This window comes from Sander lucioperca, chromosome 7, assembly GCF_008315115.2.
Source record: "Sander lucioperca isolate FBNREF2018 chromosome 7, SLUC_FBN_1.2, whole genome shotgun sequence".
Classification (NCBI taxonomy): Eukaryota; Metazoa; Chordata; class Actinopteri; order Perciformes; family Percidae; genus Sander; species Sander lucioperca.
In genome coordinates, this window is record NC_050179.1 from 13,036,143 (window position 1) to 13,063,720 (window position 27,578).

General features: G+C 38.9%; 1 protein-coding gene and 1 long non-coding RNA gene across 4 annotated transcripts; both read right to left on the reverse strand.

The window, feature by feature from the left end:
- Positions 1-3,222: 3,222 nt before the first annotated feature.
- On the reverse strand, positions 3,223-20,310 carry LOC116038278. The gene is made up of 3 exons (XR_004102079.2): positions 20,192-20,310; positions 5,746-5,879; positions 3,223-5,038 (listed from the first exon to the last, which is right to left on the reverse strand). It is a non-coding gene; the product is annotated as an uncharacterized LOC116038278 (long non-coding RNA).
- A 2,466-nt stretch (positions 20,311-22,776) lies between these two features.
- On the reverse strand, positions 22,777-26,217 carry lysmd4 (LysM, putative peptidoglycan-binding, domain containing 4). Of its 3 annotated transcripts, none has more exons than XM_031283437.2 (3): positions 26,007-26,217; positions 23,853-24,127; positions 22,777-23,748 (listed from the first exon to the last, which is right to left on the reverse strand). In XM_031283437.2, exons 2-3 carry the CDS (start codon positions 24,111-24,113, stop codon positions 23,203-23,205), a joined length of 807 nt encoding a protein of 268 aa, XP_031139297.1. In that variant the 5' UTR covers positions 24,114-24,127; positions 26,007-26,217; the 3' UTR covers positions 22,777-23,202. The 3 variants fall into 3 exon arrangements, with proteins under 3 accessions (XP_031139297.1, XP_031139296.1, XP_031139298.1); XM_031283436.2 differs by having other exon boundaries at positions 26,054-26,215; XM_031283438.2 differs by lacking the exon at positions 26,007-26,217 and adding an exon at positions 25,299-25,407.
- Positions 26,218-27,578: the final 1,361 nt, after the last annotated feature.

The window sequence follows — 27,578 nt, forward strand, 5'->3', positions numbered from 1 at the left end:
ACATTAAAGCACTTTTCCCGCTTCGGTCCCCCTACAGGTTGGAAGCGGAATCATTCATTACCGCTGTCGTAACGTCTCATTATGTCTCATTCGAACTACAGATCCACTACCCGATCTGGCAAACTTGCATAATGTAATGTAATCCAAGTCCAACCTGTAGGGGGACCAAAGCGGGAAAAGTGCTTTAGTGTTGCTTTAAGAATTAAATATGTTTACAACGGTTTTGGTCTCTATAGCTGAGTTTCCACTTCATGACAACTGTAAGGGGTGATTTTTTTTTATTATTGTAACTCACTGGCATTAATTATAAATAATAAAGGCTTAAAATTATGCATAATTAAGGGCTTGGCCACTTTGAGTGACAGGTGGCTGCTGTCACAGGAGACTGTAGACTTCATTCGGCCCGCCTCAGCTCCATCCAGGCTCCGCTTCTTTGCCCATTTTCGGATTAGCTGGGGACGTCAGGCACTGCCAAGATGGGTTTGCACAGAGCCACCAGGAGCCGCCCACTTTGACCTTCATTTTGGCTCTTCAGAAACCTATATGTGACGGCACAGAGACTATGTCTATATTTTATACAGTCTATGGTTTAGACATGAGATTCGTACAGGTCTTTCTATCTAACTCTCAGCAACAACCCAAAATGTCAAACTATTTCTGCAAAGCTGTCCATCATGTGCACTGTAAATATTTGTGGTTTTATCACCCAGCTAGTGTTTCAGGTTGCAGTACATACACACCTTTGCTGATGGCTTTCTTTTCCACATTCTAAGAAGATGAATAATCAAGTGGGCATCTGCTGGAGCAAGACTCCTGAATATTGACATTACCGCCATCAAAAAGTACTTGTCCACAGCACAGCTTGTTTCCTTGGAAACATGCCATGTGCTTTCTGTCTCCTGGCCACTGCTTTAATCTTCTCAAGTCCTACTCCTGTGTGGAGCTGCTGATGCTATGGTACACACTAGTCTACAAACTAAATTGATGTGAATATCTTACATTGTTTCCTTTTTTTCACATATTTGGATTCCCTGGGTTGGCAGAAAAGGAATATATTCCATCATACAACACTGCCCTAACAACTTAATATTCTCCTCATGTGTTGGACTGGAATCGCTGGCTGTATGGGAGGGTTGTCACACAGAAACGAGAGTAAAATGTCATACCGCCCTCCAAGGAGAGCTACAACTACTGCCAACACACAATGATAATACAAGACAATTATTACACTGTGAAATGAAGACTTTATCAATAGGAATATACATTAAAGGAAAAACATTTAACTGTAGCTTATTCTGATATAGTATTATATTGCCAGACCTGGGTCTGGCTAGTCCACACAGCATTCCTGGATGGGAGAAAAACATGCTCTGGTTTATTGGCATTTCTTTAAACCAATCACAATCGTCTTGGGCGGCACTAAGAGTCATACGGAGCAATGGTGCCTCTGCCAAATAGCCTCAGGAAGGAACTTGTTTTGGTGGAACGTGTACGTTCAAAGGTTGTTTTAGTCGTGCAACAGAAAAGACTGGACAGCTAGTCCAGCTGGCTGTCTGGATTTACCATGCAGAGATCTGAGGAGCAGTTAACCATAGTCCTCATAAATCCACCAGAGTTTAAAATGCCAACAAAAAAGAAAGCGGAAAGTGACAGACATCTGGCCAAAATGAGGGACATCCGGCGCAATTTCCGGCAACACATGAACAATCCCGGAAATGAAACGTTATAGACTAATTCTGATATGACAAGTAATGAGGATTACATGCTGCACTGCAGCATATTGTGAAACCATAAAGCTCAGTTCACACTCTTTTGACACTTTACTCACAAGGCCTGTTGGCCATATCATCTTCTCTCTTTATATTTGCACTTGACGCCTCAGTGGCCCATTTTGTTCTCTTGATTTAGAGTCTGTCTTAAAACCGTTGAGGTGCTGTTTCATGTTTATTGATGTCTGTTGTAAATCCCCACAGAATGTCCTTGAGTACTTTTGTTAATCTCAGAGGATAAACAAGGTTAAGACATTCAATTATAAAGTCTTCTATCCAAACATTTTTCATAATAAGATATAATCTATGAACTCTGAACGACACATTTTTCTCAAATATACTAGATGGACCTTCATATGAAAAATACTTCTTTGTAGCAAGGTCATATACATTTTGGATCTCTGCAGACAGATTCTGACAGCTCCGGATTAGTGTTCTCACCAAACAGGCTGTCGACTCCGACAAAAATAAGCAGGCTTAGTTTATTCTGACCTTAAGAGTGCCCACTGATACACAGTGACAAGCAGGCACACAGATCCACAGCCAATGCACACAGTGAAAACACACCTATACACCTACACATTATTTGTCATACATTCAGATAAAGAACAAGGTAAAAAGAGACACATTAAAAGGTATGTTGCTTTATCAATTGCATGCATGGTCACAGAAATATGGCTATTGCGTAATGTCAAAAAGTAAATTGTTTATATTTGCCTGTTAGCCTGTACAACAAGCCTCCAGAGAGGGAAACAGGCTATTGCTTTTCATCCAGTTATCTCAAATAGCACACAAATGACTCAAAGGACAACAGTGGACCCTGCAAATTCACAAATTTAGCAAACATTTTACAAGAAAATCTTCTAGGGAAAGTTGTGTGCAACAAGAAAGTTTGTGTGTTCGCCCTATTTATTTGTGAATTATATGGATATTTGTCTTTGGCTGATGGTATCGTAAAGGACTTTAACAGGCCTATGAGTGTTTTCTTCTGCGTTTCTTTCCAGTTAATCGTGTTGCAAATCCCATGTTGGGAACCGCTGTCCTACGAATATGTTAATGTACTACTAATTTGCTGTTTCAAATAGTCCAAGAACCGTGTCCTTTAGTAATATATTTTCTAACCAGATAATAGGTATAATGAGCTGTTTTGAAAAATATATACTATATATAAGGAAAATACACACACACACACACACACACACACACACACACAAAATGAATGAGTAAGACAGACAGAGAGAGAGGAGAGGGAGAAGGCTATTGATTTAACAGACAGTTAATTCAAGTCTTTTGTTACCTAATACAGACAGATCTATCACCAATCACATCCTACGGCAGAGCAGTAAATGCAATTTGCCCCAAGTATGTTGATCCTCTTTCAATAAGACACCTGGGAAAAGAAAAAGGATATAATAAAGAGAGGATTTCTGCAAACAGTGACTCATACATGATGAGACAACTGTATGCGTTTATTACCAGGAATCTTTAACAAAACAAGTGATGTACTCAGGTTTGGTATTTTTCAATTCCTTATCTGAATCAAGGGTCAAAGGATAGAGGGTGTTGTATGCTATACAGATTGTTAAGCCCCTTGAATTGTGACTTGTGATATTGGGCTATATTAATACAACTGCCTTGACTTTACTTGACTACTGCATAACTCAGCTGCTAGATAGTTCTTTGTCCATATAAGCTCATTTATGAATTGGTTCTTGAGTGAAACCTCTCTTCAGGTATACAACTTTTTCAGCAATCACACAAATTAAATATAAGACTTTGTATAGCTATTTTTGTTTTCTAAAGGCACATCTAAAGGGATTAAGTGAAAATGTTGCTAAGTGTCCATTTTTCCCCTGCTGTGACATTTTTGGGGACAATCAGAACAAAGCAAAACAGACTGAGAAATACCCATAGTTTCCTTTTTATGCTGAAAACAAATGGCTGATAAGAATGGAGTACTAATTACCTTTAACTTTGAATAATTTTGAAAGCATCCAGGTAATGCTTATTTGATGCAGCCGAAGATAACGATCCAGTCAAAACATAACAGCCAATAAACCATAAAGCTGCAGGAATACATATCTGATGTTATCCCCATGCAACCAGTTGAGCATTAACTTGGCTCTTTGATTCAAAATTGGAATTTTTAAACAGATGGCAGATAAAGGCAGGAGCATGTTGCTTTGCAATTTGTCCATGGAAAATGTCCACATTTATTTTTTGTTTTAACTAGAGCAATCCTTGAACATGAATAATGAAATGAAAATGGAATAATTTCACCTTACTAAAACAGAAGAAACCCACACACGAGCACAACTGGAACAGGATTGAATGTCTGACAGTCACGACAAAATATGCAGAGCATTTGTTTGTATGTAAATGTTTAACTGCTAAATAATAACGTTTTTTGGTGTGTGTTGCCCTGAAGCAGTCCATCTGCTCAACACAGAATATATATCAACTACTGTATATTCATGGTCCTCATATGGTTCCTAATACATTTAGAGACCCCTTGGTCTTTCATCTCATGCCACACAAACAGGCCAACATTTCCACACATAATAAATATTAATATTCAAATGACAACGGCCATGAAATTTACTGAGGAAATTCATGACCCCCAGAGGATGAACCCTTTTTTGTTGCAAGAGCTTTCCTCTACCACCGTCCTTAGGCCAAGTCATCCCATCATGCAATTGGCAGATTGCCATGACATTTGCTGAACACATTTACAGAGATAAACCATTTGGGTTTGAATGACCTCATTGCCTTTCTTTTAGTGCCACTCTACCTAGATTTAACTTTTTTAGCGTCTCTACTGGAAAGTCTAGCAAAATCAGCGCTGTGTTTGTTCAGTTCATCACTTTTGTACTGTGTGGTTTTAATGAACATTGCCGTCTTTAGGTCTGTTTGGTATATCGGCTCTTTCTATCTAATTGAATAACAATGTCTCCTAAGCTAAGTCAATCGACAGAAAATTAATAAGCCACTTTTTTAATAGTTTATTAACAGTTTAAGTCATTTTTCAGGCTAAAACAAAAACACTTTTTTGACTGTTGGTTGCTGGAACCCTAATTTTGTTTGTAGTGTACAGTAAGTATATACAGATAACTGTCTACCTGTCTATCACAGCAACTCACTAGGTCACCACAGTTTCACCCTAAAGCACTGTTTTGATTATTTACTGTTTTCCTCCATGAGTTCATGAGCAGTCATCCTTCATCCTCCGGCTTGGATCAGCACCATTCAGGGTATTTTTCCACCATAAACTGCAGAAATGGAAACGTTTCTCTTGAAAAATGCCATTATGAACACACAGAAAAAATATCAGAATAACATCCACATACTGTATGTATTGGCATTATTATGTTAGGAACATAAGCAACATCATCATAGAAATGAAAGGCAATGGATGATGATGATCATGACAACTGTATGCTAAACTGAGAAATAGAATGGAGATACAGTATACTGTATGTTGTCTGTGTTACTCAGTGTTGTTTTTTCTGTAGACTCACTTCAGTAAACAGACTCCAGTTATTGTGAAATAGGTATGTCTTGAATATGTGCAACATGCTGAAGTACAGTAATATTCTGTATTTGTAGCTAATGAGAAACATGCATACAGTGAATGCATCCAATTCTTGAAAGCTGCTAACTGGTTCAGTTGTATACAAGCTGCGTCTTAAAGCAGTGTTGTCATAACATAAACCAGATGTTTTTTTGGGCTGGAGTTTTTTGACAGAGAAACACCTCTTTGGCATATGACTTTTAGCTCAGTTTGAGGTAGCATAGATGGAGTAAAATGTTGTTAAATAACAGTATAACAAATGAACAGGAGAAGAAAACAAGTATATCAGTTAAATAAATCATTACACGCTGAATGAAGAAATAACAGTGTTTTGAATGATACAAGTAGCTTTGCTCTGTCTGTAACCTATACAGAGTGTGTCTGAATTGCAAGAGAATTACTTACACCCTGTTGTGGTCCTTCCCTTGGCTGTTTGGGTTTGGATGTGCCCCAGACAAAAGCCTGTCCAAATAAGATCAATGTGTTCGTGCTCCCCTCCTCTGAGTGGGCACTCTCCCACAGCTCCAGAGCCCAGCAGTCTGACAGGAGGAATAAAAGAGAGTTACCACATATGAAACTCATGTTAGAGAGGAGCAAAAGTCTTGTTTATGCAAAATCACACATTCACAGTATCAAGGGACATAATTCAGATGCATTATTTTTTTTAGATTAAGTAGATGTTTTTAATTAATGGCAGTATATGTAAAACTCTGCGTGATGGAGACATACATGATTCAGTAAATTATTTTTGAGGAATTGTGTTTTGCTGTTAATCTTGTCCAAGTGACATTAGGATAGTACAAAGTATTGCCGGATACCTTTACAGCTCTGTTGAGAGAGTGTGCCTAATTGTATCACACCTAATTACAGCAGCAAAAGCTGTGTAATAAGAAACCAGGATAATGATCCATTACAACAGAGGAAGATCATCAGGGCTTCTAGCACCTAGTGGGCTTGCTCAATGCTATGGTTGTAAACATATAATAGCTTAATGGCGGGACAATTTGGAAGCAGCTGGAGGCAAAGCAGCCGAGGCAGCTGTTTCAGTTCAGAGCAGCAGAGGAGGGGGAACACTGCAAACCACAACACTGCATTAGCATAGAGCTCATCACAGTGTGAGCACACACGCACATAGCCATGCACACACAGTTATTTATGTAAGCAAATATCACACCCAATAAGGTAGTAAAATAGTGAAACTGCAGCTTTTAAAAAAAAAGGTCCAAAATGTCAATCTGTGTTTAATTCAGGGGGTCTAATGCGAAGAAGATGAGCTTCAACAGAGAAGACAATGTTGATCACAGTCAAAACAAAGAAATACCATAAAATCTTACAAGACCATTACATTGTTTGGAATTTTAGGTCTTTTGTCTAGTGAAACCATTGTCACTCATCATTGTTAATAAAACACATGAAGGAGCAGGTTTTGCTGCAAAAATTAAATCCATATGCAGTTGTAGCAGTAACAGTAACAGTTATTACTGCAGTTTCTCATTTTCAAGCTGGTGACAACAAACAACATTCATAGACAGAATAACCAAGATTTTTTTCAAACGGAGACTTTAGGAGCTACAGTACCCTCTACTGGCAACAGATATCTTTTAGGTCTGTGGTTCCTAAAAACATACCCAAGGTCCACAAGAAAAACCGTCACTCACATTCCCCTGCCCACAAGCTGAGAAACTGTAATTTTGTGGCTTGGACAAAGTGATTTACTTGGAACAGATGACTGAGGTTTTATGCTCCAGCTGATGTCAGTTCCTCAGCATGAATCTGTCGTGTTTGTTGTTGCCCTTTGAAACAATGGACATTACAAATGGTTCAGATACATGTTTGTGTTTTTGCTCCATTTTGGAGAAGTTGGCCTCAGCTGATTAGAAAACAACTACCTTAAGATACAAGCTGTCTTTCTGCTGTCTGCATGATCCACGCTTTGTTACAGGCTGTGATTGTAAACAATAAAGCTGACTGTGGTGCCGCTCTGTTCTCAAGTGGAGAACCACTTGCATTCACTCTCAACACAAGCACGTATTGTACACCACTAAATGTTTTTGGCACCTGTGCAAACACACACACACACACACACACACACACACACACACACACACACACACACACACACACACACACACACATTTTATATATTGTGGCTCTGCAGAGAGAGCGCTGTTACTGAAAAACAGTTTGTGATTCACACTCATTTTCCTCTATTTGTTTTTTACATTTATTTTTAAATCTTTTGTAACAAAGATTGATAATATCAAACCTAAATCCAGCTGCATCCTTGAGTTATTTGATTTCAAAAAAAGAGATTCCCCCTTGGTGGCTTGGCTGGACACATTGTGTGATGTGTGATAAATTGCAAAGAGTCAAATCAGTAGTAGCTTTCAGAAATTGTATTCCTACCCCAGATGCTACAAACTGACATGCTGAAGGTAGAAGGAAAGGCACCTTTCACACAATGGCACCTCATGCTGTGGCATGGTAGGAAAATACAGAAACCCTTATTTACAGCCCTTTGCTCAAATAGATAAATGGCGGTTACATCCTCACAATAACAAAGCGCAGAAGATGAGCAAGTAGTGGAGGTGCAGGGAGGCTAACAGCTGCACTGCTTCATCTACTGCAGTAAGTGTACATAAACACTCTTTTCCTTCTGGAGCATTACTTCTATTTTTCGAGTGATTATGAAAAATATGTTAAAGCTTGACCCGTGAATGTGAAAAATAGGAAGCAGACTCTGCCTACAGCTGCGAACAATTACAAACAGTGGATGGAATGCTTCTCTGCTGCTGCTCTCAGGAATGTGCATCATTGCCCTTTGTCCTCTGAACAAATTGGGGGGAAAGACTATTCAAGCCAGTATAATCCGTGCATTAGGAGTGTTTTAAAGCGGTCATACTTTACATTCTTTTGACTGATACCTATCTTGACACCTGTGAAAATGCAAAAACATTTACATTGTTAAATTTAGATATGATAGTAAAGTACATATGTTACCAAATTTTAAAACCTTCAGATAAGACTGGAAAAGTGTAAATGTTCCAAAGAAAATGTACGTGTTTACTATTGAAAATTCACAGTTGAAACATCATAGTTCAAATGCTGAATTAGTTTTTTGGGCATTTTAGGCCTTTATTTGATAGGATAACTGAAGTCTTGAAAGGGGAGAGAGAGGGGAAATGACATGCAGCAAAGGGCTGCAAGTTGGAATCGAACCCTGCAGTCGCGGCGTCGAGGACTGAGCCTCTGTACATGGGGCGCATGCTCAACCAGGTGAGCTACCCAGGCACCCCAATGCTGAAGTAGTTTAAGTTGATGTGGCATCGAAGTACAAAAACTGGAGGAAGTTTGAACTGCAGTTAAACTTGAAGCGCTAATCTGATAGTTGAACTGTCAGGAACTGTAAGCACTGAATGATCTTGAAGTATCAGTTGATTTAAAAGTGCTGAAAGGATATTAAATGTCAATGGAAGCATTGGTGATACAAGTGGAAGCCCTGAAAGTAATTATTGTCAGCTCAAGTGTATAAAACGATGAATGGTGATGTCAGTTAAAGTGTCAGCTGAACTTTAAGCAGTTGAAGTAAATCATGTATCAACAGGGAAAGTTAGAGGAGCTGAAGAAGCTTTTGCTTTTTGCTGTTGAAGGAAGATCTGAAAGGGTTTGAAGTGCAGTCAAAGTGTAAGCATTGAAAGGAGTTGAAATGTCAGTCGAAAAGAAAGAGGTGAATGCAGTTAAAATGTCAGTTGACGTGGAAGTGCTGTAGTGTGCACTGTACGGTGTTGAAATGTCAGTTATCCCAGGAAAATTGAAGTGCCACAGCAAGAACAGAAGCATAGTATAGATAATTAACCTTAAAAAAATAAAATATGTTATATATTATGAGCATCTATTATATCAAATAAGAAGCATAATTTTTTTTTAATAAGGTTACTATAAAGGTCACACAAAAAAAATATTAAGTGAGTACTGACACAGATAAACAATAAAGTGAATAAATATTACATGAATACAACAAATATTGGGGGAGAGTTGCTATTTTATCTGCTGAAAACATCAATTTGAATATACTCAAACATTAAAGTGATTTACTTGAGTTTTCAATTTGCATAACCCTTCACATTTCACTTTTAATAGCTCCTTTCAATCACTGTAACACAGGGGAGAAAAGAGAAGTAAACATCAATACTTGGAAAACCAGAAGCTTATTTAAAGGAAAGCGAACAATGTTTTAATTATTGACAGCTCTACTAAAAAGAAAGCCAAGTTATGAACTTATCAAATTTCAGATTCAAATTTGTTTTCTTTTTCTAAAACACAGTGTTAATCTCCGCAGGTTTGCACAGCGTGTTAGCTGTGCAAATGAGGACAGATCCTTCTTTAAAATCTCCATTCCAACCTGACAAGTTTAAACAAAGCAATTTCAGGCCCAACTGCACCTGCAGTATTGACGTGCCTCGTCAGGGGTGTCTAGCAGGAAGACAATAATTTGTCTTGTAACATGACTGAAATGAGCTCAGAGTCTGGACGCTGTTGGCTGGGAGCAGAGTGACAGCTAGTAACAGCTCCATTTCACGTTATTTCAGCGTCATTTAGAGCTACCAAAAACTACGCACTATAATGCAATAACCAGCTTATAATAAACAGCTTTTTGGTTAATGCGATTGATTTAAAGTACTTAGATACAAAATGTACCATTAATTATATAAATTGACTATAACTTGGATTGTAAAACACTAGGATCAGAAATAAGTGTTCATTATAAAATAAAGGTTGGCGATATTCTAAATTTTTGTTGTCAACAATAACTCCTAAAGGCCGAAACCAACAATGCGTTAGTCCCCAGCTTCTCTGTGGCACTCAGCCCCAAGCCCATTTGTTCCTTTTCACTTGAAGACGTAGATCACAAATGATATTAAATTAAAAAAAAAGGCTCAATAATTTACAAAAACACCTGTGCACTTAAGTTTTCAACAAAGGTTACTCAAACAGGAGTGAATCTGGAATTTGTTGGGGACTATTTTCAGCTGCAGATTTGGTGTCCTAGCAAATATTTACAGCAGCAGGATGGTGTATATGGTTTTGACTTGAAATAAACTACAGTGCCCAGGTTCATCATAAAGAAGGAATATGTCCTCCAGTGTAACGGTGTGGCTCGTTGATGTGTTTTTAACAGTTTTTGAACAACAAGCTACACAGAAAAATACTTGGATTAATTTATTGTTTGTTTTATTTCTTTTCATGGGATTTGTTTACAATAAGAAAAATAAGGAATATCACCAGATGTATCCTTCATCAAAGAAAGACCAAATGTTTATTACATTTCAGGGTTTTTTTCTGCTTGAAAAGATCCATTATAAGCAGCTTTTTTGCAAAAAGAGGATCCGCTTTCACTTTGCACTTCCTTCAGTGGGCCTGAGGGCTGAGGTTGCTAGGCAATGTTGGCTATCTCTGTGGTGACGTGATCCCCTTTGGGCCAGATTCTCACTCATCACCTCCACAGGCAGATACAGGGACATGTGCATACACACATGCACAATGCCCACACACACTCACACTGATATCCAGAGGTCTTTCTCTCGCTCTGCTGTTATCTCTGGGAGGCTGTTGGCACTCACTCATTGCTGTGCTGAGAGGGGCTTCAATGGTCTGACCTGAAGAGACTGAGAGAACACCTCGGATACCTCTCCGTTGTCAAGGAGAACCAAATGGTGACAATGAAGAAGCCATGGTAGCGGGAGGCGCTCAGCACTTCCTCTGTCTACCACTCAAACCAGTTGTGAACAGAAAGCTCTGTTTATTCTCCATTTGGAATTATTAAGATCCATAAATGTGTGGTATAAATTCCTTAAAAGATAGCTACTTGTAAGTTCCTCACATTCCTGAGATAATTTTGGTTGAGGTTGAGGAAATTACAAAAAACAAATTACAGTATGTCATCAAAAAGTAAAACATTTTGTAGATAGCATTTGATTAACAAGACTAAGAGTCTACAGCCACGGCAGCAACTCTGTGAGCTTGTACTTAAGCACAGCTGTGCTTTGAGCTTAATGCTAACATTAGCATGCTAACATATTGATGTTTAGTATGACGTTTGCCATGTTCGCCATCATCTTTAGCGTGTTAGCATGCTAACATTTGCTAATTAGCACTAAACTGTTTAGTGCAAATTAGCAAATGTTAGCATGTTAACACACTAAAGTTGTACTTTGTGTTTAAAGCACAAAGTACAACTGAGTCTGTTTTGCAGCTATTTAGTCATAAAATAAAGTATTGAACAAATACAAATGTTGACCTGATTATGATAAGTCTCAAGTCTGACCATAGAGGACTGCAAAGCACTTGTCAAGTCAAACTGGAAACTAAAAACTGTCACATGAAACACTATTGTCTGATCATTGAGATGCTGGATTAAGAGTCAATAGCCAGCATAGACAGACACACATACAGTCTACGTACAGTGTACACCGTAGAAAGGAATCATGTTTTCCATTCCCCCACTCTTCTTCCACTGCAGCGGTATCCATGGGAGCACGAATCAGGTCAGAAAAACATATCAACACAAGGAAAATCATATCAATACCAGAGCGAGGAGAAAATGAGTAAGTGTGATTTTATAGTGGATTCATAAAGCGAGCCGTCATATTACAATCAATTTAGAGATTTGGGACATAAGTCGGGCAAGTCCAGTGTTTCTCCATGTATCAAATCTGAAGTCATCAAAATAATGACTATAAATAGACTTCAGTACGAGCATGTATTGTAACTGCCTACCTCATTCAGAGTCAAAGCAGCTAATATTTATATCCGTTTTAGGCTGATATCAGTTTTTCGATTCTTTTCTTTAAAGGGGTGATATGCAAAACCGAGTTTACCTTGTCATAGTTGAATTACGACAGTTTGGTGGGTAAAATAGGCATACATAGAACCTAAAAGTCCGACTGACACCTCTTTCCTATGCAAATCTCACAATTTGAAACTGCCGCTGAAAACGGGCAAATATCAACAAAGCCAGTAGTTGACGTCAACTCAGGTGGCTGTACCTTATTTGGCTCTAGTCTGTACTTTTGTCATGCCCCAAAATGTACATACAAACCACTGGTCTGAGACCAGCTGGTGTTCTGAATGTTGGTTGCGCAGATCTTAGACACTTTATACATTGTTCGTCTGCTATTTTATTACTAAATTCACTTCTGAGACTTTTTTATGTGAGAAATCAACTATGTAGAGCTCAAATATGGGCCGTTTTACGAAAATTGATGGCTAATTGGAAATTTGGTTTGACTGTGTCGAGTTCAGATGCTCCACAGTTTGATGTGACAGCCAGCGGGTGCCTGCCGGGGTCGATGGCTCGCCGCCCGGCCTGTCCACCTTCACAGACCCCGCTGTGAGCTGGCTGGAGCTCTATCAGGAGACTTGTGGACAAGAGGCGTTTATTTCCCCGATCGTTTGTTTAAATAACTCAACACACATATCCATTATAAGATTAACTGGAATCTGTGGTTTTTTGAAGTTATAATACTCCACAAGTGATTGCGGGCGTAACAAGTTTGCTGACTCGCTGTCTCCCCTTCTGATCATTGCTGCTGTATATAGGAGAAAGCAGAGAGGGGAGGGGCTGCTCCTCAGTCACAGAAGAACAGAAGAAAGAAGTGACTGTTTTGGCGGACACAAGAGAGAACTACCTTTGCGTGCTCGCCGGACAATACTGGTGTCTTTCCTACAGAAAGTCGCCAGATTTGTCGCTAGTCGCTTTTTTGAAAAAAAGTCGCTAAGGGGGTCTGAAAAGTCGCTAAATCTAGCGACAAAGTTGCTAAGATGGCAACACTGGAGCCTCTGCAGCTTCGCTCAGCTCGTTGTAAAGAGGGGTGGGACTGTGTGTGTGTGTGTGTGTGTGTGTGTGTGTGTGTGTGTGTGTGTGAGCATACCATATAAAGGAGAACACCTCTCGTTTCAATCCAGGGCTCTTTCACAGGGTTGCATTAGGGCGCATAGAACAGCACCCGGGCCATTTTCAGCCCAACCGATGTTACATACCCTATTTGGAGACCTTAAGGAACAGTATGAAATACCCTATATAATCATTCTATCACCCCTTTAATATATTATATTTAATAACAGATATATCATCTTTTCCTATTTGCCACAGTAGCCCAAAATAAAATAGCTCATTGATCGCTTTGTTTGTAGTTGTATAGATCTGTATTCTTGTATATGTGTATGTAAGTATATTTTGGGTGTATCTGAATGTTTTTTTGTATTTCAGACGTACATGTACAGGCTGTAAAAATGTTTTCCTGCTGGGACAATAAATACTCTAAGTGTGAGGGTGAAAGAAAACACTCTCCTGTAAAATGTATTTTGCAAGTTTGTTAATCTTTCATTTGCATATAAAAAAGCCTATGCATGCTTGACTCTGCTTGAATATTTAGCAGTAATAAGACAGACCACAGCACAAATCCGAAACTCAGCAGTCTATGATCTTTCTCTGTACACAAGTCTGGGGCTGCTTGTATGTTTATCACAAGGCTGAGAGGCACAGGGAGAAGAGTGTGCTTACATTTCTCAAAGGGGCATATTCCACTAATCCTGATTGCTGTCTTGCTACTATTTAAGTGGTGTGCATCTACGCTCACAGTTAAAAAAAAAAATTCTCTCGGTTTCTAACTGAGTTTACTGATGCAGAAGTATCTCTGTAACACCCTTCGTCAGAGCTGCTAAAAGTCTCTAATAATGTTGAGGAAAGGATATTATCATCAGATAATAACAATGGTTACAGAAATGTTTGACAGGCTGCACACATTAGTGACATACTTAAAATATTACATAATATTTATAGCTCGCTCAGATAGTTCACTCTGATTCTCCTGACACATTTGTTTCTAAGTTCTAATGGCCTTTACATGTTTGTTTGACTATGTAATTTTTGTTTTTAGCCGTGCTAGTGGCATTAATTATATAGAGATCAATATAAGACCATAATGCTGTGCTCTGACCTATACCGACAGGAGACACCGATAGAGCTCTGAAAGAGTTATATTTGTACAGCTGTAGTAAGAGATTAGCAACCGGACTGCATATCTTTTACTGGACCCGACCTGACCCCTGATTTTCCTGTTGTTGTCTTACACTTTTAGTTTTCCATTTCACATGCAGAAGAACACACAAAATAGAACCTATTGCCCTCAGTTTATACACTGGCTTCGATTGTTGTAATCTGCTAAAAGATCTGCTTGTGTCCTTAAACTGCAAGCACAATTAATGACCAATAAACCTGACTGTGTACAAAAAAACAAGTGGATCAGTTTACTCTATCTTTCTATATCTCTCACGTCTGCATATTCTGGCATCAATACAGCATCTCAGAATAAAAACAATGATTGGGTAGCTTGGGTAGCTTGCCACCATAAGCTTCATTATGATTTGAAAGGTCTTACATCAGTCCTTTCACAGCCAGTTTTTGTCTGTCTCCCCACTGCCAAATAATCTTCGACGTTACAATTCAGTTTTCGGCCTGTCACTGTGTCTTTATCTGGTCTTGGATCAGGAGCCACTCGCCAAAGGACAAGTACTCCCCCACGTATGGCGGCTTTGTGAGCCCATGGATGAGCGATAGATGCTTGTTCCCTGTGTCCATTCTTTCTGTTGACCGGGTCCTCTATCATGTTTGGATCAACTTTGTTTGACCTCACCATGCGTTACTTGACATTCACTATCTGCCACTTGTTGGTTGTGTCAGTAAAGTGTAAAATGCAGCTGTAGGACAAGATAAGATGTAGTCTTGTAATGGCCAACATTGGAGACAAACAAAAAAATGTCATCATGTAAAACAATTTTTGAAAATTCATTTTGCATACATTATATTAACTGTATCTATGTCGTATCTATCTTTATGCAAAATACTATCATTTTCTCTTCTAAACTCTGAAACACAATAACACACATTAAAATGCCTTTTTCACCTCTTGTATCTTATTTATTTATACAAAATTTAAAAAAAAAAATGTGTCTTTTTTTTTGGCATTTCTGCCTTTATTCGATAGGAAAGCTGAGATATGAAAGGGGAGAGAGAGGGGGGAAGACATGCAGGAAAACCGTCACAGGTTGGACTCAAACCCGGGACCTTCTGCATCGAGAAAAAACCTCTGCACATGCGCGCCTGCTCTACCAACTGAACTAAACGGCCACGCCATTCCATTAATTGTATCTGTCATTTAGGCCTTTTGTAATTCTTGATGTGTTTCAGACACAACTTGCAACCGCCAACTTTTTTCGCGGACGTGTGAGCAACGGCAAACATGAGCGCAGCTTTCACAAGCAAATACCTTTTCCTTTGAAAGCCTCCTCTGAGAACATCTGCACAGGAACATCTGGGAATGGCAGGAAATTCGGCATCTCTCAGCGTGACGTGCAATGAATGTTTTTCAAGTACTTCAGAGGGATGAGCAGAGTATTGAGTCCTGCAACCTCCAAACCCCTGACATAATTTATGGAGTCCAGCAGCAAGTGGTTCTCATTACCCATGTCATCTTCCAAACAAATTGCTGTATTGGGCTCACAGCTGGGGTGATGTTTGTCTCCTGGCATAATTACTGTTATATTGTGTTTTCACAATATATATGTCCACAACATTGTTCCAGCTGTTGTTAACAATACACTTGGTGTGATGTGACTTAAATGAAGGTTCCAGAGGAGGATTTTTATATCATTAACAGTTGCTACAGTGTACATACTTGCATTATCCTCTCTTTCATTTCACTAAACCCCCAAAAGTCCTTGTGCGGAATAAAACCACAGAACTAAAAATGTCTTTTAATAACAGGAATCCCCCACCAGTTTGAGGGGGCATTCCAGTTCCAGTTAAAAAAAACATACAGTTTTAATAGAGTTCTGGCAGTGGGGAGATACGAATTATGCGCCAGGAATTATGGTATAAATTGTGCCTGAAACTGGAGGACTGAACAGACTGCACCTGGTCTGACACAGCTGTTTCGCACACACTTCTGCAGCTCAGATCCAGAGGCCTGATTTTGTGTTAAGGCCTTAAAAAAGTGTCAAAGGCAGAACATAGAAAGGGATAATGGTCTTTTTGGCCAGTTATTTAAAAACCAATGCGTTTAACGTGTTTAATTTGGCATCTACAAGCTAGTGAAAGAGAAGGATATGAAGAAAAGAAATTCGTTCCTCAAAATCTTAACTCACTCAGTATCTTTTAAATCAATTTACGCCTGCTTATCTTTTGTAATAACCTCATGGTTAATTTGAATGTTTATGATGGATTTCTTGGTGCATATATCGCTATCTATATTATGTAGACTTATTTCTGGTTTCATGGTTCCCAACAAACTGTAAAGTCTTTGTTTTCCCTCTATTGAGAATGTTTCTGCAAGTGAAGCTAAGGTCACTTCTGAGGCATACATTTAGTGGTTGCAGATACGGGGTTAACTTCATCAGCACTGCAGGTGTAATATACTATCAGAGTACTGAGAGCCCATATTGAGCCTCCTGTTTATGTCTTGTTGTGCTTCTTTGAGCCAAGCAGGTGCTCAGTTGAGTTGCATCCAGTGATTTCAGGGAAGCATGTCCAACCCATTATCCTCTCTTTATCCATGCCTGTCTCAGTGGATTCTCTCTTCCTGCCAACATTTTACATTGTCCTTTGCAGCCAACAAGGACACAATGGAGTGCAAGTTTATATGAGAGAGTATATGATCTCAGCAATACCGCTTAAAATAAGATAGTCAGACTTTTTAAACAACTTTTTTGTGAGTCTTTAAACCAGTTCTGCAACAGTACCAGCGACTTCATTGCTTTTTCTCTCTATTTCTATAGTAAAAATCAAAAACTCTACAAAGAGGGAAACCCTGAGTCAAATCAGTTGATGTCATGTTAAACAGCTTTGAAAGACTTTGTAATTTATGGAATATCTTTGAGGAGTATTTTATGTCTCTCACAGCATGTTCCTCTATAGATTTAAGTAATAGTTATAATATCACACACATGAAGTTGTAAAACTATAGCACTGATAAGGGAATATTTTTCTGAGTACATCAGTTGTATTATGTATGGTCACTGCAGGAGAAAATGTAATACAGCAGGAAAAGACAAAAAATAATAGTAGTGAAATATAGAAGTATTAAAAGCAACACAAAGTGCATATTGTAGCACAGTTGTAGAATTAAAGAAAAGCTGCTAGCAATTTCAAAACATTATGCAAACTATGAGTGAGAAGTATTTGTATGCATGTGAATTACTCAAATACAGGTATTTAGTTTAATTAAGAAGTTTACGAACCTGCTTAATGGCCTAATGATGTTTCTTATAATCAGATTTCTATATATGATGTATTTCTGAAAATAATGAAGACAGTAATGATTGCATCAAAAAGTCGCAAAGCTAAACATCACATTACAGCCATTAAATAATGGCCGTAATTAAAATGAAATTTGATTTCTCAGCAATGTCTGACAATATCAGAGTTCACATATGGCTGGGTTTGGGAATGAGGAGCATGGGTCACCTGCAGATATCTACAGCATATGCTGCAATTGAGGCTAATGTGTTGCCTGATTTCAGTCACAATCTTTGAAAATGCAAGAAGTATGTTTGAAGGCAAGAAGTTGGGCGGCTGTGGCTCAGGAGTTACAGCAGTTTGTCCTTTAATCACAAAGTTAATACCCAGCTCCTGTCTGCATGTCGAGGTGTCCTTGAGCAAGACACTAAACCCCAAGTTGCTCCCACTGGGCAGGCCAGCGCCTTGCATGGTTAGCTCTGCTATTGGTGTTTGAATGAGTGTGAATGGGTGAATGAGCAGCAAATTGTAAAGCACTTTATCCGGTAAGGTATAAAGGTGCTATATAAAAGCAGTCCATTTACCATTTAGGCCTACTATTTTGCCTTGCCAAATTTGACAATTTCCCCCTCATTTGTTTTTGAAATGGGTTGTTTTATTCCCGGTTCACGGTTCCCTCTATGAATACCATAAAGACGTACAATACTGCATGACATTTCAACAAGAGTGTCTTCAAGCTATTTTTTTCACTGAACTATAGCACCTCATTTAATGCCTTATACATGTTTTGACTTAGCTATAATAATTTAAATCTGGAACATTTAAACTTTCTAATTTAATGTTCCTTTCTATCAATACTCAAAGTTGAGGTACAGTGTGAGTATGATGGACAGAAGAATATATCATGTTGTAAAGCTAAATGTAACTAGTAATTTCATTCTTTCAAGAATTATTATAACACATAGATTGTATAAATTTTGTTGTTGCATTTCTACAGTTCACACATACTGATGTCTTGGAGGTGTCACACGGATTCAAGACACAATAATGAAAGACTATATAACGTTCTCTCTCTTTATATACTCTATCTGTGTGGTTTGACTAGAAGCGTCCCTCGGGTGAAGACCCCTCAAACCTCGGCTGGAATGTAAAACAGGTGCTGCACAATTGGTTCCTCCACAGCGGGGGCGAAAGAAAAACAGCCGCCCCTGCAGGAACATGAGTGACAGTACATCACATTCTCCAGCCAGCTGTGTCTCCAGATGATCCCTTACTTACACAGGCAGACTTAATAAATAACATTCAGCATGCAGAAAAGTATAGTATGCATTCTCAGTCAACTACATAGTCCCCTACATTAAAAAAGAAAAAAATTTCCACTTAAATTTTTCTTGATAGCATATTTTAAGGCTTTTTTCTGGTGGATTAGTTTTCATATTACAAATATATGTTATATCAAAAAATATGCTGATAAAAACAAATTAAACAGTCTTAGCTCATTCCTTGACACCTTGTGTGTTTTTCAAGTGGTGCTGTAACATCTGGCATGGATTTATACACTGAAATTCTGGCTGGGGATCCAAAGAGAAGAGTTTTTAATTGAATCCACTCCAAAGCATGTGAGACTGAAATGTCTTCTGGCGAGAACCTTCGAATACACACTCATGTTGCTTTGTCATCTGACCTGTTTCACCGATTGAAATAGTTTTTGTCTCGTTTTGTTTTGACTCCTGTGTCAAACTGACAATATTTTCCTATGTGAAGAGTGAAGAGTAACTTCTTTTTTGCAGAATGGACAGTCTTGTCCAGACAAAGATAGTTACTTAAGTAAAAAATGAAAATATATATTTCATTTAAATCCTTTTCAACAATCCTTTGGTTTATCCATGTCTTCTCTGCTGCCTCCCTTCCATTAGTCCAGCCCTGACCGTACCACATACCGGCACAACACTAAACCTACTGCTGTGTAACAATAAACACATTCACAGCCCACAGACAGCAAATTGCTTCTCTCATTCCCCACCACACCCTGCCTTCGTTCTCAGCCACCTGCAAAACAAACTGTGCTGGAAATTTCACTACAAATTACTCTGTGTCTGCCAAATCCCCCCGGGAGCTGAGGAAATCAAAACCCCTGGATCTCCCTGCCCCCATTGAAACAGACCTCAGCCTCACTCCCACAGATCATGTAGAATGTATTTATATTTATAAATTGTTTTTATTTATTTAAGAAATGTATGTAATGCACTTTGATACTTTTTTACACTGAATTGTAAAGTTTTAATTATTATCTATAATTTGTATTTGGCTTTAAAATTCGAGACAAGTTGTTAACCTGTCCCCAAAAAGCTGATTGGAATGAAAGTGTCTGGAGGTGAAGAACCATATGAAAGTTCCCAGTTTACTTTTTGTCAACACCAATTGTACGAACAACCCATATTTCTTTGGGCTTTCAGGTCAACATGACATCGTGAAACTAAGCCTTCATTCCTACTAAGAAAGAGTGAAAACTGAGACCTGTTTCGCTTCAGGGGAAAATCAAAGGAAGGCACATACCTTAGCAGTGAATAATGATCAACAGCATAAACCCAATAGGGTTTACATTGTAAGGGCCACAGAGCCTCCTGGTGCCGGCTCTGCAGAACTCCAAACAGACAGGAATGTCAGAGAGAGAGAGAGAGAGAGTGAGTCAGTGGCCGATGTGCTAGAGAGATGAGTGTTGAAAGCTCCTTGGAAAAAGGATTAGGGCTGTTTATGTTGGCCAAGTGGCCCGCTGCCAGCTGCTCAAGTGTGCAAACTTCTTAAAGCTGCAGAGCTTCGGGTTGCTCGTGAATCTTTTCACTGTATTTACCCTTCACCCAGACAGTATGGATGGTTGTGCTTTGTTCAAGGGGGAAAGCCCCCTCCACTTCAGCCCCCACCTCCATAAAAGCATGCTCTACCCCAAAAACGTGCTGGATTTAAAACCAGCCTTTTTGTGACACCATCCCCCAAAAACACAGAGTGTGCATAGGTAGAGTCATTTATTCTCAACTTAAATATGAAAGCAAATGTCCACTGTATAGGCATTTAGTCATTGTTTTCTGACAGTAATGTGTCAGCCAAACCCTTCAGAACGCCAGAGCTCTGCGGCCTGGAGCTAGATCAGAGCAGGGTTCGTGAGCTGTATATGAGATGAGGGTCTCATGTCATGGAATAATAAAAGGCATAGAGCCTCTGCAGCAATAGAGCTAAACTACTGAACTTTTGTTCTCGTGACTCAGAAAATACTGATATAGCTTCTTTTTCCCCTTGTAGGCTGTAGGACTACTGTTTGATGTAGAGGACTTCAATGTTATAAGGAATGGATTTACATATTCACAAACTTCATAACCTATTCAGCTGTCCCTGTCCTTTGAAGTTTCTACAGCAGTGAACATGTCTCTTTAGGATGTGTCTTATAGTGTGTGTTTTGGCTTTAAACATAGGGTACAAACTGTTTGGATAGTAGTGTTTAGTAATACTATCTTTCAACCAGAATATCCAGGTTCAAACCCAGATTCGTGGGCCAGGCACTGAATTTCCTATTATTTTTGCAGTGCCGACCTCGTGCTTTAACTTCTACACGGAAAAGGCAAAAAACTATACATTTTGCCTTTGGGCCTTTTAAATCTTGATGGTTGCGTTACTGAGTAAAAACATTTAATTCGTACATTGTGTTTTATTTGATTTGTGTATTCATTGTTGATTTAGAAATGCAACTGTTCATATTTAAAACATTGACTGTGGTGTACTGTTCAAATTACATGTTTTTAATCATGCCACACATATCAAAACTTAAATTCACCCTTTCACTTGACAGCTAACAAGTTATGAAAAGTGTTTTTCTCTCAATGCCAATCCAGGCAAGACATGGGATATTGGCATTGATCTAAAACCTTTGTATGGTGTTTGAGTGATGTAACTCTTTAGCAAATCTTTCTAAATCACATTGCAGTTGTTCCTCACATACTGTATTTGTATACTTTGGATTTTACTGTAAATACAATGAGAAATTGTGTCCAAATTGGCTACTAGCAGCTCCACAGGCCTTGTTTATCATTATTAAAAACAATTTTTTTTAGTAGTATTGTCTGACTCCATCCCTCCAACAACAAACACCACAACAACAGTTTGTGCATGATGCCATCTTTTGGTAACTGTAGGTACTGCAACTAATCAAAAAGGTATATCGCCAAAATACAGTACATACTCTATCTCTACCTTTTTGTGTCCTTAATAGTCATTATTCTATTAAAATATGTATATATATTTAGCTGTAGATTTGCTGTCAGTAGTCTAATCCCAGTAAATTGTGCGTCTGTGCGTATAATCTCAATACACAAGTTTAAGATAAGAAAGATAAGTTAAAGAAAAACAGACAAAAGAAAAGACATCGTCATGTCAGAGAATACTTCAGACACTTTCACACTATAAAGTTTGTATTCAAATAGGAACATGCTTTATAAAAATGTTCTTGCACATCCATCATGTCAATTTTTCCATCAAAATGGTTTCAAATTGACTTGAAAAAAAATATGTCAACAACATCCAGTTTCATAAATTAAAATACTTCAGATTTTAAAAAGTGCATTGGACAAGCCACGCAAATTCACCACCTGCTCATGGTGGACTCAATTACCCATCAAACAACATAAGATGGAGCATGCAATACTGTATAAACCTGACAATTAAGTACTTTTTTATTATATCTCACACTTAATTCAGGGAAGTTATAGATGACTAAATGTCATTTTCAAAATGCAACACCTTGTATTTGAAATATTGCAAGGTGTCAAATGAATACATACAATCTACCAAGATGTGTATTGCACCAAATTCTTACTGTTAACACAAAACACAGCCACAAATAAGTTAAATCAAACAAGGCACACAATTAATGATCAAACCCATGTCAAATACAGTTCAACTTTAAACTTGTCTCTCATTTGAACATAGGCAAATGTTTAAAAATATATTACTGTATTGGAACAGATATCAACATTGCGCCCAATATGACGCTGATGACACTTGTTGATACCGACAACAGGCACTGGTGGAAAGGCAGGCTGTGATAAAGTCTACACAGAAATGCCTACAGACCGGATGTTTTCCCCCCCAGACAAATATATTTTCCATTTGCAATTATTCAGCTTGTGTCATGTGAGGAGGTTTAAGACACAACCATTTAATACCTCAAATTTAGTAAAGCACCTGAGGAACTGTAATCCCAACACAACTGTTTTGAAACCAAATGATCAGCGATCAATAGTATCAAGAGTAATATTTCAGGAAACGGTACTCTGAAAGCTGTTTGATAAAAATGTTAGTGTCCTAAATGGTCACACAAATGAGAACAGTGTTCAGCCATTTCACTTCAAGACAATCAATGAAGTATCTGTCTCAAGCATCACATTTATAGTATAAAATTAAAGGTGACATTTACTGAAACATGGTGGTATTGCATTGCTTTATCTTGATCGTCACCTACTTCTGAGACCATCTTACCCAACAGTTTTAAAAAATGATTCTGGTTTTCTGAGTCTGCACTATCCTGGTCCTCTTGTACTAAGGCCTGTCCCCGAGGAGTTTGAGGAGATGGTGGATGACTGTAAAGCACCACCACCATCTGTTGGTAAAACTACTCCATTATCTTTTGTTTTGAAATAAATTACATAAAATAATGGCAGGACGATGCCTATCAGGAGCATGGCCACTACAGCATTCCACCACTGAATGCCCCAGTCTGCGCCGTGACTGGTCAGGCGCTGTCCTCTGGAACCAAACCTTTGCTGTTTTTCTGAGTTTAACAAGAAATCCTCATCTTGATCATTTGTGATCTGAATCAGTTTTTCAATATCGTGGTCCACATCCATTAGAAAGTCTGTGACCTCCTGCAGATGTGGTTGGGCTCTGGCTCGGTCCTGAGGCTTCACTGGTGTGGTGGATGAATGTGGTATTTCTCCTTGAGGGTCACCTAGGTCGGTGTACATCTCTGTTAAAAAGCTGTGTTTCTGAACAGGTATTTTGATAGATTTCAGTGCAAATAAATCTTGTCCCTGCATAAGGTTGTTCACCCGCTTTATATCTGCCACCTGTTGACAGAAACAGGAATGTCAACACTAAATGTGCCACTGAAGACATCAACACCAGAAATGATTTAAAAAAAAAAACTTCAGTGACTATCCAAAATCTTTACCTTACAGCCATACTGTAGTGCAAGCTTGTAGAGGCTGTCACCATCTAACACCTCCCGCTCCAGCAGCTGGATGTTCCTCAGACTGTCCTGTTCTTGCTCTTGGAAAATCCGCGGCCTCATCTCCATGACGTTAAGCTCCTCATCTGAGGATACAGTAGACTCATTGGGCCTCCTATTGAACATGTAAACCTGGCCATCTGCACTGGCATGGACATCCACCGGGGCCTGGAAAGCCTGTGAAACGTGCTCCCCTCGCCGCATAATCAAGCACCAGCCTGTAAGGAATGTCCCAACATTACAGCAAGGATACAAATAAAGACCTTTTTAAACTTTACTCCAAACTCACATACACATGTAACAGTTACTTATTCTTGCATACTTCTAGCTAGCCTCTGCTCCACTGCCTTGTGTAACTAAGCAGGGTTTTCACATAGGTTTCTTTCATGTCTCTTAGACTCAAGCAAAATTTGAGCATCTTATCAATCAAGATAAAATGAATAAGAAATATTTTCTAAGAGTCTCAGCAATTGGCACACAGCCTCATAGTAGGTGTAGTTGTTGAATGCTAAAGGAGTCCAGCAACTGAAAAATCTTCTTTATTACAAAACTACAGTTATCTATACACAGTAACATAAACGTGTCAAATGTCGGGTGAGCATTCCTACCCAGACCCAGCATTCATGTTAAATTACGTTTTGACCTAATGTTGACCTAAAGGCCTCACAGTGGGTATCAGGCTGTGCCGTCTTGAATCTACTGGACCACATGACAGGTGACACCATTCTCTAACCCTGACCTAACATACCTTTAATCTGCCTTTAAATCCTACACTCACCCAAGTAGAGAGCAGATACTTTGCGGCTTGACCTGGCCTTATATCTACATTAACTTATATCTGCTTACGCAGTGGCTGGCCCCACTGGCTTGTTTAGGCATTTTCATCTGAAAGACATGATGGCTCACTCAGTAGTCCAGCGGTCATCACTGCTTATAGCTCTACAAGTCTTATACATACTATTTATGTAAGAAACTCTCCATACCATTGTCTGACTCAATGCACCTGTCCTCAAATCCTAGCCTCACCTAAGCAAAGAACAGATATTTGGCCATGACCCAAACTTATATTATCTACATTCTATCTGCTTAGGCTAAACTGCAGTGGCTGGCCACCATCACTGTTTATCTACTCACACTAGCACTAGTCTTACTAATAGCCACAAGTAAGCAACCCATCTGTTATGAGAAACTTTTCATGAGCCATGTCCCTTGACCTGGCTGTCTTACCAAAGAAAAGAACATGGTTTCAATTTGAAGAGTGCAGGCAAGTTCAGTTTCGTTGAGTTGGGCCCACAACACAAAACAAGGGTCATTTTTACTTTTGGTGGTCACAACAAGCTCAAAGAGAACATTTGATTAACGGCAACATATCAGTCTCGAGTACAATACCTCATGTCATAAAAACATCAGTATTATAATTGCGAAGATAGTTGCTGTCAAATAAGAGTGTGTTCGCTATGTTTCGCTCACTTTTTAAAGAGGAACTGCAAAACACATGGAGCAGCATACGCGTTGCCATGGTTACCTGAGATTGAATAGCGCTACATAAAACTAGCTAACTAGATCACACGTATCCTTGACAATTCTCACGATGTATGGGTCGTGTAAATTTAAGAGTAGTTTATATTTGGGATTAATACTAATGCCACATATCTAACGTTACTATGATTCTGGCTGGTCTGCTTTGCGTTCCCAACACATAACGTTACAACCCGCACCAGAGTTCACTTGCGGGTGATAGGTCCTTTTGAGGGGGGGGGGGTCTAAAAAGGGGAGACCAGAGCAAACAGACAAACGCACAATAGTTCGTTTGACAGCACCCTAATCACCATGCGTGTTTTAAATACTAACATGAAGCATTTACATGCATTTTACTTTTTTTGTACCTAGCTAGTAACGTTAACGTTACACAAACTAAGTTAACGCAAACAACAGTTCTAGCAGGTTAGCATTAGCTTTTGACGTTCAGCATGTGAAGTTGACCTAAATTCCATGGCAGACAGCAAGTCAGCGAACTGCTTTACTTCAGCTCCAGTTACAGTTAACTTTAGCCAGCCAGCTCGTGTGCTTGACACCACATGGATAAATACTACTTACAGAAATACAGTGTCAAAAACTTTGCTGTCCTGTCCTCAACTAGTTACCTTATCCAAATGCTTTGGCAACAGTACTGCAGGACACCACCTTCCCACAGCAGTCCTACCTGCTACTAACATATTACAACAGCAACTAGCTACTGATTAGCCTACTTCTTCTTCTTTGTGTTTTACCGACAGCTTGCATCCTTAATTTTGCACTACTGCCATCTTCTGGAGTTACCGGTAGTTAACTCTAGCTAAGTATGCACAAAGCCCGTCTACGGATCATCATCATCATCATCATCATCATCATCATCATCATCATCATCTTCTTCTTCTTCTTCTTCTTCTTCTTCTTCTTCTTCTTCTTCTTCTTCTTCTTCTCTTGTTTAATGGCGGATTGTAAACAACTTTTAGGTGCATACCTCCAGTATGTTCTTTACTCCTGTTCCTGTTATCCCAAATCGTTTCTTTTCTTCCAACATGTCCCTTCTCGCAGATATGTATTTCCTGCAACAAGCACATGCTCAGTTTCTGGTATCTCACAATCACAAAAACCAGTTGGATGTTTCCCTATAATGTGATGTGTGCTGTTTAGGTTGCTGTCTCAGTCTGCTTATTGTTACTTGCGTTTTCCATTTTGTTACCCTACTTCTAAACATACCTACTCTTTTTTGGATTGAGTGTAAATGGCTCCCTTTTTATTGCGTTATCCCAATGCTGTTGCTACTGTTGAGTTAGGCCTATACTTTTCTCCACATTATACCTTGTCCCACTGATTTTGATCATTTAATATTGACTTCAATTCCTTTTTTACCTGCCTCTTTTTCCAACCTGTCTGCTCTCTCATTTCTCTCTCAGAATTAATAAATGTGCAGGGACCCTCATGAATGTTATATGTTCCCCCTGTCTAAACATTCTAGAATTTGTAAACAAGACTTCATAAAGACCATCCTGATGACCTCTGGCTGTACCTGGCTTCATGCTCGCAAGGGCCAGGGCTGACACAGTTGCCTACTTCTTTTCTTGTTGAGTTTTACGGCGTTGGCATCATGGATGTATTATAAGACCATCCATCCATCCACATGAGATGCATTACTGCCACCTACTGGGTCGTAACAGTTTCACAGTGCAATCAGAGAATGTCTAGTAGAGAATGTCCATAGACAGGCTCTGGTGCAATCTATTTACAGTGTTATACATCCATGTGTCCACCCCATAGACTGTAAAAATAGTGGACATAGCAGCAGTGACGTCACCCATTGGTTTGTGGACTGCCGTTTTGAAGTATGGATGTATAATCCCACGTACACTGTCCTGCTGCCTCAAATACTTGCAAGTACCACAAATGTATATTAATCAAATACAATATTTACTCCTCTTTGAGTACTATTTACAAAATGAAACAATATTGTTAGTAGCAAAGTGATCCCATTCATGTTATTGTCCATTCTATAGTCCAGACCAGTTGTTTGAGTTGGTTCAAATCCTTCCCATATATGTCTACAATGTTCAAAAACCTGCTGAAAAAAAAGTATTTTCTTGACCATGCAGATTGCAGATGGTAAGCCTACTTCTTCTTTGTACCCTC